This window comes from Hemitrygon akajei, chromosome 18 (assembly GCF_048418815.1).
Source record: "Hemitrygon akajei chromosome 18, sHemAka1.3, whole genome shotgun sequence".
NCBI classification, from domain to species: domain Eukaryota; kingdom Metazoa; phylum Chordata; class Chondrichthyes; order Myliobatiformes; family Dasyatidae; genus Hemitrygon; species Hemitrygon akajei.
Window position 1 is genome coordinate 27,234,699 of NC_133141.1, and position 12,199 is coordinate 27,246,897.

The window sequence follows — 12,199 nt, forward strand, 5'->3', positions numbered from 1 at the left end:
CATGTCTCATTGATTTGATTGATTTTTCTGAAAATTTAACTATGAGGCAGAATGGTAGATGTTATCTACATGGACTTTAGTAAGGCCCTTGATGAGATCCTGCACAATAGGCTTATCCAAAACATTAGAGCCCTTGAAATCCAGGGTAAATTGGTAGATTGGATCCAAAGTAATAGGAGGAAGAGGGTGGTGGTGGATTGTTGGAAGTCTGTGACTGGAGATGCATCCCAAGCATTGGTGCTGGGGCCACTGCTGTTTGTGATAAGCATTAACAACTTGTTTGTGACTGGAGGATTGATGTGTTTGCTGATGACATGAAAATTGGAGGTGCTATGGAGAGTGAGAAGGATTGTCTAAGATGGAAAGTTGAGCAGACTGCTGGCAGATGGCATTTAATCCTGACAAATGTGTCATGTTGCATTTTTAAGGGCAAATAAAGGCTGGATGCATACAGTAAATGATACACCCAAGGGAGCGCTGGAGAAGAGGGACCTTGGGGTACAAATCCATAGACATCTGAAAATGGCAGCACAGAATGTTGGTGAGGGAGGTGTATGCCTTTATTGGTTATGGCACAGAATTTAAGAGCAGGGACGTCTTGTTACAACTTTACATGACACAGCTGGAGCACTGTGTGCAGTTCTGGTCACCATGCTAGCGGAAGGCGGTGATTGTAAAGGAGATTCATGAGGACATTGCCTGGGATGGAGTGTTGCCTTTAGGAGGAGAGGATGGATTTGTTTTCCTTGGTGTGGAGGAGGCAGAGTGGGAACTTGATGGAGGTATACAAAAATTCTGAGGGGCATTGAAAGGGTGAAGAGTAAGATTTTTTCTCCTGGTGAGGAGTCTGAAAAAAAAGAGGGCCTAGGTTTAAGGTGAGAGGTAGGAAGTTTTGAGGGTTTTTTCCTCAAAGCGGGGATGAAATGTGGAACATACTGCCTGATGGGGTGGTGGAGGCAAAGACTCTCACTACATTTAAGAAACATTTGGACCAATACTTGCATCACCCAAGGCAGAGATTACGGACCTAAGTGTGGGTAAATATGGAATTGGTGTTGATAGGTTGGGTGGACGACTTGGTGGGCTGAAGGGCTTGTCTCTTCACTGGTTAATCTATGACTAACAGACAGCACCCCGAATGTTTGATGATACCCGCGAAAATACAGACACCCACTTGGTCCTATGCTGAGGATTTCAACCGGGTTTAACTGTCAGCGTGAGTGCAGATTGAACGAATGGCTTTGAGTAAAACGGCGTGCCGCGGATCGGAAAGAAGAGCGGATAATTCGGCAAAGAGTTCAGATCGCCTTAACATCCTGTCAGCGCCCCAGGCCCAGAGCACGCTGCTTATCGGCACCGTTTCACCCACTGCACTCATTCCAAACTTCGCCAGAGTGTGTGAGAGCAAACAGAGCTGCTGGAGGAATTCAGCGGGTCGAGCAGCATCTGTGGAGGCAGGGGCTTGGTCGACATTTCAGGTCGTGACCCTGCACTTGGACTGTCTGCCTCTAACCCGCTGAGTTCCTCCTCCAGCAACTTGTTTTTGTCCTCCTCCAGCTTTCAGCATCTCTTGTGACTCCACTCATGAAAAGATGAAATTAAAATGAAAAGGGAAACTTGTTGAGAAAAAGCAATATCCTTAGCTTTTGTAAACATAACAATAGTTGTAATATCTAGCTCTTCTCGTCTGCCTATAGACGCTGCCTGAGCTGTCCAGGATTTCCTGTTTTTATCTCAGATTTCGGCAATCTGCACTTTTTATGCTTTCGTATTATTGTTTCCGTAATGCGCAAAAGCTGCTTGCGAAGGAGCAAGCATATGAAAGTCGGTGCGCACACTGTCGCCCCCGCATCACCTCCCCCAAATTTTTCCCAGTCTCGGAACGCAGCGGTGGTGAAAGGGTTAAAATAAACGCTCCGCTCTGAAGCCGCCTCCTCTCGCTGGCTATTTGTGAATGCATCGGAGGAGAGGGAGAGGGAGAGGGCGGAGTAATCCCTTTTGTAGATTTCACTCAGTGAGACGGTTCCGTATCTGGTTAATTTCAACCTACCTCTAGTCAATTTCATCCACGCTGCATCTCCCAGGCAATGGAAAGCTGCAGGAATGGCTAAAACGTACCAGTTATGTGTGGTCTTTTTGCTCCTGAACATTAGGACCGGAGCGGGTGAGTACTACCGGAGTTCACCTGCTGTTAGAAGCAGGGCGGTCGGTTTTATTTTATATATACGTATATGTTTAAGCGACTAAAATGTTTATTTACATCGCTACCCTCGCAACATGGCGCCCGGAGTTGGATACAATGTTGTCACAAGGACTGATCGTTTCACTGGCAATATCTCGTGATCTAAACCTTAATAAGAAACAAAAACAATTTGTAGCCGAGATTTCAATGGATTCATTCCAGCCGGTAACTCGTGCACTAGTTGACGGCTTTCAAGCTCTTATTTACATTTTGAAAAATAATTTCGCTTTTTGTGTATATATTGCCCTCGCTTTTGGCCTTCAGATCCTTTTCTGTCCTATGTATCGATTATTGGTGATATTGGGCATTTAGTTTATTGATCCGACTTTTTACAACCCCCACACCCTCTCTCTCCGTCCGCTGCCTTTCACATGTTAACAAAAGCGACAGGTACTAGAACCAGTGGCTTTGGCTGGCCTAGTTTAGGTCCCGATCTCAGCGAGCGTCTGATTAAACCCTGCTCGCTCACCATTTCTGCGTAAACCTCTCCACGACACTTTTCCAATGATCATAAAACAGGTTGCTGATTTTAATATAGTTCTGAATTTAACGAGTTAAGAAGGCACCCGATAAACTTGAGTCGGAAGAGAGGGGACGAGGAAATTATTACACCAATCTCTTTACTGGAAGCCTCGCTTCAGTGCATGCGTCTCTCTCGCTCTCTCTCTCTCTCTCTCTCTCTCTCTCTCACTTTCTCTCTCTCTTCCCCCCCCCCCCCCCCCCCATCCTGAATTTGTAGTGAGTGTCCTGGTCTGACCCCGGACACTTTGTACTTGGATGAGTAAATTTGTAGTGATTTTGAATTTTAAACTCTCCCCTTCCTCCTGTCTATCTCGTCTCCCCATTATAAAGCAAGTGATGTTGGGGCGTGATAATTCCGGAGCTGTGGCTGCCGTTCTTTTGTTTATGAACACGGGCGGCGAGTATCTGGTTTCAGGGTGGGATGGTGTTATGCGGGATCTGATGGTCTCGCTTGTGGCTTCGTTCCGCAGCCAGAAACCCAGAGTTTTTATATCTAAGGATAAAGCGGTTTCGGTCTGGACGTGGAATGAAGAGGTCAGTTGGACTGTCCCAGCTAAAACAGTAACCCAACCGAGACCAGGGTGGGGAGCTGTACGTCACACAGGCCCACTGCGGGGGAAGACGCCTCCGGTTTTTGCCATTGGTTGTAGAGACAGCACCCGTTTAATATTGTCAGGTTGGGGAGGGTGAGTTGGATTGATAAGAGGGGGTGTGTTTTGTTCATGCCTGGGGTTTGCAATTGAACGGCAAGAGGATGAATCCGCTCCTCCGATGTTCAGGCATTTAAAGCCAGGCTGGCGTTAACATTGCTAACTTTCCGATCGCTGTCCGGTTCTCGGAGGTGAGCAATCCCATTCTCTTGAGGTGCAGTATCCGTGTAAATCACTGCCTGGGTGGGTCCTGTCCTTAACGCGATGCCGTTACCTGGACCTGGTTGTGAGTCCAGCCACACACCTTCGTGGTATGGGGGCTTGCATCTTGTTGAATCCCAAGTCCGTTACGAAGCTGAAGAAGGCTGGCTGTGAATAGACGGGATCTGAGTACCGGCATTTCTGCACCACATTTTTCTTACTAAGCACTTCACAGGAAATCAGTCACTGTTTGATGAGCTGCTTAGGACGTGAGCAAATACAGAGGTCAGGAGGTGAAAGTGGAGAAAGAAGCGGTTAGTGTTTCAGGTCGATGATGAAAGGATCTCGACCCGAAACATCAACTGGCCATTTTCCTCACAGATGCTGCCCAACCTGCCGAGTTCCTCCAACATCTTTTTTGTTGCTCCAGGTTCAAACATCTGTAGTCTTTTGTGTCTCCAATCTTTTGGATCAGTGGTCTTTGTGTCATACAACACAGGGAGGCTGTGATACAACTTTATAAAACACTGGCCGAACCACAGCTGGAGTTCTGGTCACCACTCTGTAGGAAGGATGTGACTGCACTGGAGAGGGTGCAGAGGAGATTCACCAGGACTTTGCCTGGGATGGAGGGTTTCAGCTCTGAGGAGAGACTGGGTCTGGTCTCCCTGGAGCAGAAGAGGCCAAAGGGGGAACCAATTAGAGGGGTACACATTCAGGAGGGGCATAGATGCACTGGATAGAGAGAGATCCTCCCCATGGCCAATTGTCCAACACCAGAGAGCATTGTTTTTGGGGAAGGAGTAAGGGGTTTAGAGGGGACTTGAGACAGAATTTTTTTTGCCCCTTGAGAGTGGTTGGAATCTAGAACACACTGGTTCAGGTGGAGGTCAGTGCTTCTGCAAACTTTTAAGACATACTTAGATGAGTAGAGGGGCTTCCCTGGTAACAGATGACTTGACTTGTGCAAATTCTCCCACACACTTTCAAGCCAGCAATAATAATAATAATAAAACGTTTCATGCTATTAATGATAATATGAAATCTGTTTTGTGGCTGCAGTACAGTGCAAGAGAAAATAATTCCTTTAAGTTAAAATATAAATAAATAGTGCAAAAGAGGAGTAGTGAGGTAGTGTTGATGGGCCACTCAGAAATCAGATAGCAGAGAAGAAGCTGCTCCTAAAATATTGAGTGTTGGGGCTTCTGTACATCTGTCCTTCCTGATGCTGATAATGAGAAACGGGCATGTCCTGGGCAGTGAGGGTTCTTAAGAATGGAGGCTGCTTTCTGCGGCACCGCCTTTTGAAGACGTCTCGATAATGGGGAGCGTCGCGTCGCCCATGGTGGAGCTGGTTGAGTCTGCGTACCAGGCATGACGCGATATGATAACGGTAACTGTAGAGAATGTACACTTCTGACTCGCAGAGACATGAGCTTGTCAAGAATTCTCAGGAACGGGACCCATGCGTAACTCAAAATGCCATGGGCTGTGTACAGGAAAATGGGAATAGTACAGGTGGCCTGACTCCGATTTTTATTATTGGAATTGCTGGTGTTCAGAATTACCTTGAGTAAGCCACTGAAGGCTGAGGAAAGGATCCACCAGTTGGAGACTAGGCAGGTGAATGCACAGTCACCACGGAGCCTGGCTTGGAGGTAGTGACAGAAATGGTGGACGAGATGAGCGCCTGATGAGTGTGGGTGCAGCTGAGACCTTTATCCTGGAAGAGTGTTAGTAGCTGCTGTGCAATTCTTCCTTCTGGAGTTCTTGCTAGATCTGTTTGTTCTTCTGAACTTCGTACTCTGCTTGCTCACCTTTATTTTTTCAGGGGTGCTGCTGCTCTACTTCCCTGTTCTGTTTTTTCCCTTCCATCCTATCCTCAAACACTCCCCACACTGCAGACTGTTTCTCTGAAGCCAGTCCCGGCACCATTGGACCCTGTCGAATTTGTCAGTGGAGGAGAATGCAGCCCAGGCCATCGTAGCAATGATGGTGACACCACTTGTCGAATGTTGTCACAGTACACTCTCTTTTCCCTCCTCCGGTTTTCTATCCAAAACAAAACTCCGGATGAGATTCCAAAACACTGTGAGCGCCATCTTGAAATACGGTTTCCTTTTGAGGGTTTGAATTGAATTCCATGCAGTGCTGTTCGAAGTAAATTTAGAGTCCTTGAAAGTGAGTCTATAGGCTGTGGAATCAGTTCAGTGTTGAGGTGAATGAAGTTATCCATGCCGGTTAGGGAGCCTGATGGTTGAAAGGTAATAACTGTTCCTGAACCTGGCAGCGAGAAGAGAGTTACAGTAAATAAATAGTGCAAAGGAGGAATAGTGAGGTAGTGTTCATGGGTTCATTGTTCAGAAATCTGATGGCAGAGGGGAAGAAGCTGATTCTAAAATATTGAGTGTAGGTCTCCAGGCTCTTGTACCTCTTTCCTGATGCTGGTGGTGAGAGGAGGGCATGTCCTGGGAGGTGAGGGTCCTTGATGATGGATGCTGCTTTCTTGTGGCAGCGCTCCATGTAGATGTTCTCTGTGGAGGAAAGGGCTTTTCCTGTGATAATCTGGCTGTATCCACCACTTTTCCTGTTCTTGGGCAAAGAGTCTATCCTACATTAATCTCTGTTTATTTTAAACTATTAATATCCTCCTCTTCCCCTCTGACTATTATTACTCTTGAATTCATCCTCTCAATGTTCTACTATTGTTGCCACTCCTTGCAGCAGCCGGTCCTCCCTAGTGTAATCTTTCTTGATGCTATTCTGAGAGACAGCACAAGGTTGGAAGGATGCGACCTGCTAATGTTCTGTCAGATGTTCTTGAGCAGCTTAAACAGACGCAGCGTAAACGCTTGATCTGCGTACCATTATCCTTTCTTGAAATCCTAGTGTCAGCCGAGTGACAAGATTGCTTGTTGCAAGTGTCAAGATAACCAAGCCCTGCAATTAATTACACCAGGAGATTCTCTCTGCATACTTTGTTCATCTAAAATTTCCCTCCACTTTTGCTCGTTTTCTTTTAAACTGGTTGGCATCTCCTCAAAAGAGGGGACCTGGCAAGCAAGCCAGTGAAATTATTTGCTGACACGTAACAATGTTGCTTTAGAAATCAACAAAGGTTGCATGTTCTTTATTAATTAGTACCTTCCCTGTTAAGGCATTTATTTTTTTTCCTCTCTGGTTGTACAGAGTTAGGAAAAAATTAATGCACCCTGGCTGTTCATCAGTAATACATAGCTATACCTGACCCATTGACCTGATCCCTGATCCATTGACCTGTAGCAAGTTCTTGCACTTTGTTCTGAAATTGATTTGGAAATGCTACTGGTCACCAAAGTAAACCAGATTGAGGTATCCAAACGCCTGATGCTTGAAAGCAAAAGAGCTTTGTTTACTATTGAGGTCCAAGGGAATCAGAATCAGGTTTATTATCACCGCTGTAATATATTGTATGTCATAAAATTAGAGCAATACATAAAATATACTATAAATTACAATATGAAATAAGTGATGCAAAATATTGAAGTAGTGTTTGCAGGTTCATTAACCATTTAGAAATCTGATGACGGCAGTGAAGAAACTGTCCCTAAACATTTATTGTGTCTCATTACTACCTCCCTGATGGTAGTAATGAGAAGAGGGCACGTTTTGGGTGATGGGGGTTTTTAATGATGGATGCCACCTTTTTGAGGCATCACCTTTTGAACATGTCCTCAATGCTGGGGAAGCTCGTGCCCATGATGGAGCCAGCTGAGTTTAATCTTTTCTGAAGCTGGAGCCAGTGAATCAGTGGAGGAGAATGCAGATCACACTACGATTCCTTTTCTTCAATTTTCTGTTCATTCCCTTTTGAGATCTGAATCTGGAGAAGAGACTAAGGTGATTGAGACTGGAAGGGGGAGGGGTGTGGGCCTCATTTATCCTGCAACTTTTCAAAATCTTCCAAAGGAATCCATAGTCAATGTTGCAGTGGGTGAAACACAGCCAATATGCACACCACAAACAGATCATAACACAAGGAACACCAGTCCTGACGAAGGGTCTCGGCCCAAAACGTCGACAGCGCTTCTTCCTATAGATGCTGCCTGGCCTGCTGTGTTCCACCAGCATTTTGTGTGTGTTGCACAAACAGATCATGTGCTTCAGTAACATTGGCTGAGTGTTAAAACATTGGCCAGAACACTTCCCGGTTGTCTTTTGGAATGGTGTCATTGTGTTTTTTATATTTGCCTGAGAGGGTAGACAGCCCCAATCAGAAACAAAGGGGATTCTGCAGATGTTGGAAATCCTGACCAATGCTGGAGGCGGTTAGCAGGTCAGGCAGCATCTAGAAGGGGTGAGGAGTTGCCGTTTTGGGAAAGGAAGGAAGCAGGATGAAACCAGAATAAGAAGGTGCGGTGGAGGGGGAGAAGTACAAGGTGGCAGGTGATGGGTGAGACCAGGAGAGGGGGACGGTAGGTGGGTTGGGGGAGGGGATGAAGTGAGAAGCTGGGAGATGATGGGTGGAAAAGGGAAAGTGTTGAATAAGGAATCTGATAGGAGAGGACAGTGGACCATCGGAGGAGGGGCACCAGAGGGAGTTGATAAGCGGGTGAAATGTAATGTCTCCTCTGGAAAACAGGAGTTCTGATGTAACTAATTACACCATGAACTCCCCCTGTCTCTCATGAGCATTTAACTTGAAGACTACCTGGGTCAGCAACTGAGCAAATAAATTGGACCATATTGGGTGGGACAAGAGAGCCGTTAGAAGAGAATGAGGGGGTGGGTGAGTGTGTAGTGTGAAGGGTTAATGCTTAAACAAACTCCCAGGTTGAGCAGTATTTATGAATCCAGTTGGACATCGGATTTCCAAAAGTTCTGATTTAGCCTGGATAACAATGCTACTGTTCAGATTAAAGTCCTCCTGTGCATTGGATATAAAATCGGTGAAGGACATTGGAGTCACTTGCCCGCAAACAAGAAGCTTTCTAGCTGCTGTTGAGCGATTGAAATGCTGATGCTAAGATGGGTTAGCAATCTGATACTAGAATTCCATGCAGCATGCGATGTCTTGTGGTTGGACCAGTGCTCGCAAAGTAATGGAACCACCTTGGTTATTTGTTTAATTACATCCAAAATGAAGATTTCTGAAATGTGATAACTCTGTCATATGATTCCTTTAACCTCCAGCCACTCTAGCTAATCTTTGCGCTTCATCCAACATCACCAAAAGTAAGTCATTGTTTTTTCCATTGTTAAGGAAATAGAGCTATTTTATTTTTTGGTGAGCTTGGAGTGTGTTGTAGAAATGCAGGCTTTACCTTATGGCAAGATAATGAGTTACAAAGCATGAAATGCCAACACGTGCCCCTCTCTGTTAGGTTTGCCCACACAGGGGTTGAAGAGTAGTCATTTTCAGCAGAAATTCTGATTGCATCCTTGCCTTGTTGGGGACACCGATACCAGCTGCTCGCACTCTGCGGATATGATACTCACTCTCCACCTTCTGGCCTTCCCTATGGAAAGGGGGACAGTACCTGGATCCTATTTGTCGGTGCCTCAGTTGGGTGAGATTGGCTGGCCAATATGGACAGTACATTTTCCAATGGAACCAGTGAGGCAGTCCATTCCCACTCTTAGAGCTCACTGCTGTTTGGTAGGGATAGAGAAGTAATTTTTTTCCAGCACAAAGCATCACCTTGTCCTTCCCTAACTTCCTCTGAGAACATGAAGTTGCCTTAAACCACTGCATTCCTCTGGCATGAACCTGTGATCCACCAGGAACCAGTGATCCCGGCCCTTCTTAACACTTCTGCGACCTGGGCCACCTACTTAGTAGTATCTCTTCAGTACTTTGGGATGTCTAATATGTCCGCTTCCCTCACTAGATTCCATGATCTACTTTCTTCTTCTATCAGATTTCATCATCTGCAGCCCTTTGTCTCCTCCACCTATCACCTCCCAGCCTCCTCTCCCTCCTCACTTGGATCCACCTATTGCCTGCCACCTCTTGCCTCACTCATTCCCTCACCCCTCTATCTTGACTATCACCCCTCTACTCTCAGTCAGATGAAGGGTCTCGACCTGAAATGTCAACTGTCCATTTCCTTGCATTGGTGCTGCCTGACCTGCTGAGTTCCTCCAGCATCTTGGTTTTAGCTATTGGCCAATTGGCTGCCCAATTCGTTCATGTATCAGAGTCCTGAAGCAGACCCTCTATTTTGAGCTCTATTATGGAAAGATCTAACAAGACAAAGGTGTGATGATGTGCTTGAAGCCGCCTCAAATATTACAATACCCCCACTAACTGTTGGAATTCTCTGATGCATGGCGACTTAAAAGTGGCAAAGAGGTGTTTCATATGGAACCGAGAACCTCCAGGCAGTGTATCTCTGTGTAAGTGGTAGAACAAGTGGGCCATCTTGCCAATTACCTGCTCCCTTTCCTATCTCATAAGGCTACTTTTGGCTCTTCTGTGGATCTTGAGAATCTGCTTAAGGGTAACATGGGTTAGTTGGTCTACCTGTTCCCTATCTAATTTATGCTCAACACAAGCCTTCAAGCCCTATATCAGGTCATTCTGTCCTGCACCTTGTTCATGATTCAAGACATTATCCTCAATAAATCATAGTGGTTATGGAAGTTTAATAAAAATTCCCCTATGGTCCTCATCTCAACATTCCATAAGTATGCTGTTGGGCTCCATGGAACCCATTCAAAGAAAACATCAAACACCCTATGCGTAAAAAAAAAAAAGAGAGAACAAATCGCGCAAACCAAAAAATGAGTGGATAACACACAATATTAAATGTCAAACCGTCTAGGAATGTTCAGTGTTTCTTTCGGTTCAGTTCAATTTAGTGCTATGTTGTTCATTGACTGTAGGCCACAGTGCCAGTCTGCCCCAATCAAAATCATGCAAAATAGCAATTTTAACAAAAGAGTAACCAGACACTAGAAATACACATGAAGTGCAGAGTCCTCTTAAAAATGAATCTAACCCACAAACCTCGCTGATCAAACCTTGTCCAAGACCCACGACTTCTTCTGGCAGCAGCGTGGTGGGGGGGGGGGGGAGGAGAGAGAGAGACAGACAGACAGACAGAGACAGACTGGTCAAACTCGGACAGGTGGCGCTGAGCACCTGGTCGTCTTGTGCTCTCGTCCCCTATGATTTTAATCTTGCTTGACGCTTTTATCAGCAAGTTGGTCGAGAATTGGGGCCAATCATAGGTTTGTGCAACACCATTGGCACGCACGTTCTGTTCCCGAATTCCCTCAGAGACAGCAAATGAGCCAGATCACTCAGTCAGCCCCAAAACACAGTACCCCTATTAGAGTTTAATTGGGATTGTTTCTTTGGGTGACATGGTAGTTTAGCTAATGAGCTTGTACATTCTCCATATGATAGGAGTTCGTAGGTTGATTGGTCACATGGGTGTAATTGGGTGCTGCGGGCCTGTTGAGCTGAAAGGGCCTGTGACTGTGCTGTATCTCTGTAAATCCATAAATTTAGCTACATTAGAATTAGCTCCTTTATGTATGTTATTAATACAGACTAAATAGTTAAAGCCTGGGCAGTTCAGCTATGATCATGTTAAATGGCAGGGTAAGCTTGAGGGGCTGAATGGCCTGCTACTTTCTTGTGCTCTTTTGTTCCCACATTGCATGCATTTGTTTCTACAGCATCTTTCATAACATTAACAGCTGTGTTAGTATAACGGACAATGTATGAAATGAGATTGAGGTGGCTGGGTTACTCAGCTGCATCTGTGGAGAGCAGTACCTATTTGGTTCAAACACCCTTCATCAGAATTGGGAAACGTTGGGGAGAAAAAATGGGTTTTGCGATGCTGGGAACGTTGGGAGGAGGTGAAAAGATCGCAAAGGACTGTGGCATGGCGTGAGGGGTTAGATGGCAAGGATAAAGGAAAGAGAGAAGACATGAATCGAGAGGAGATATGAATGTCAGTGGAAGTTGTTGGAACTCCCGGAAGGCTGAAATATGCCCTGTTGAAACATGAGGAGCTGTTTTTTGAGCTTTTTGCTTGTCTCATCATCGCCCTTTTTTGGCTGATATGCTTTTGCAAAAGCTGCCTGACTGGAGATATATTTCCTGACATTTTGTTTAATGTGCTGTTGACAGTGAAGCAGTCCCCCTCCCTTCACCATTCTCCCACCAAAGTCCCCCAGTAATGGGAACAAATGGAATTCACAACATAGTCACGGTTTTGGTTTGAGCATAACATGGGTGCTTTAGAATTTTTCAGAATATATTTGCTGTGCTAGATTGCTTTATTAAATGATGTCATTGGTTGTATAATTCCACCACCCCCCTTCACCCTCTGGTCTGAAGTACATTGTGCCTGAGGGGGGATCAGTGGGGGTGAAGGAACAACTGTTAGTGTTTGGCTGCTGGTTGATGAAGTGCTTATTTTATGTGAATTCTCCAGGCTAGGGTTGGAAGTTCTCACTTGTGGCGGGTGTGGTCTGGCAACCTACTGTAAATGAAGTGCTGATTGATCTCTGTGTGACCTTTGTAAACTTGTCATTGTGGCTTTGTTGGAGTTTCAAGTCGTCATTTCGACCATATCTGCTGGTA

At 45.5% G+C, this 12,199-nt stretch overlaps 1 protein-coding gene across 6 annotated transcripts in view; it reads left to right on the forward strand.

Moving 5' to 3' along the window:
* Positions 1 to 1,951: 1,951 nt before the first annotated feature.
* Positions 1,952 to 12,199, forward strand: part of LOC140741219 (activin receptor type-1B-like) — a 72,263-nt gene continuing 62,015 nt past the window's right edge. For all 6 annotated transcript variants that reach the window (XR_012102034.1, XR_012102033.1, XR_012102032.1 and 3 more), the window contains exon 1: positions 1,952 to 2,164. Coding sequence is in view for 2 of the 6 variants with exons in the window: in XM_073071167.1 (XP_072927268.1) it covers positions 2,104 to 2,164 (61 nt within the window). In the remaining 4 variants the exon portion in view is untranslated. The remainder of the gene's footprint in view (positions 2,165 to 12,199) is intronic.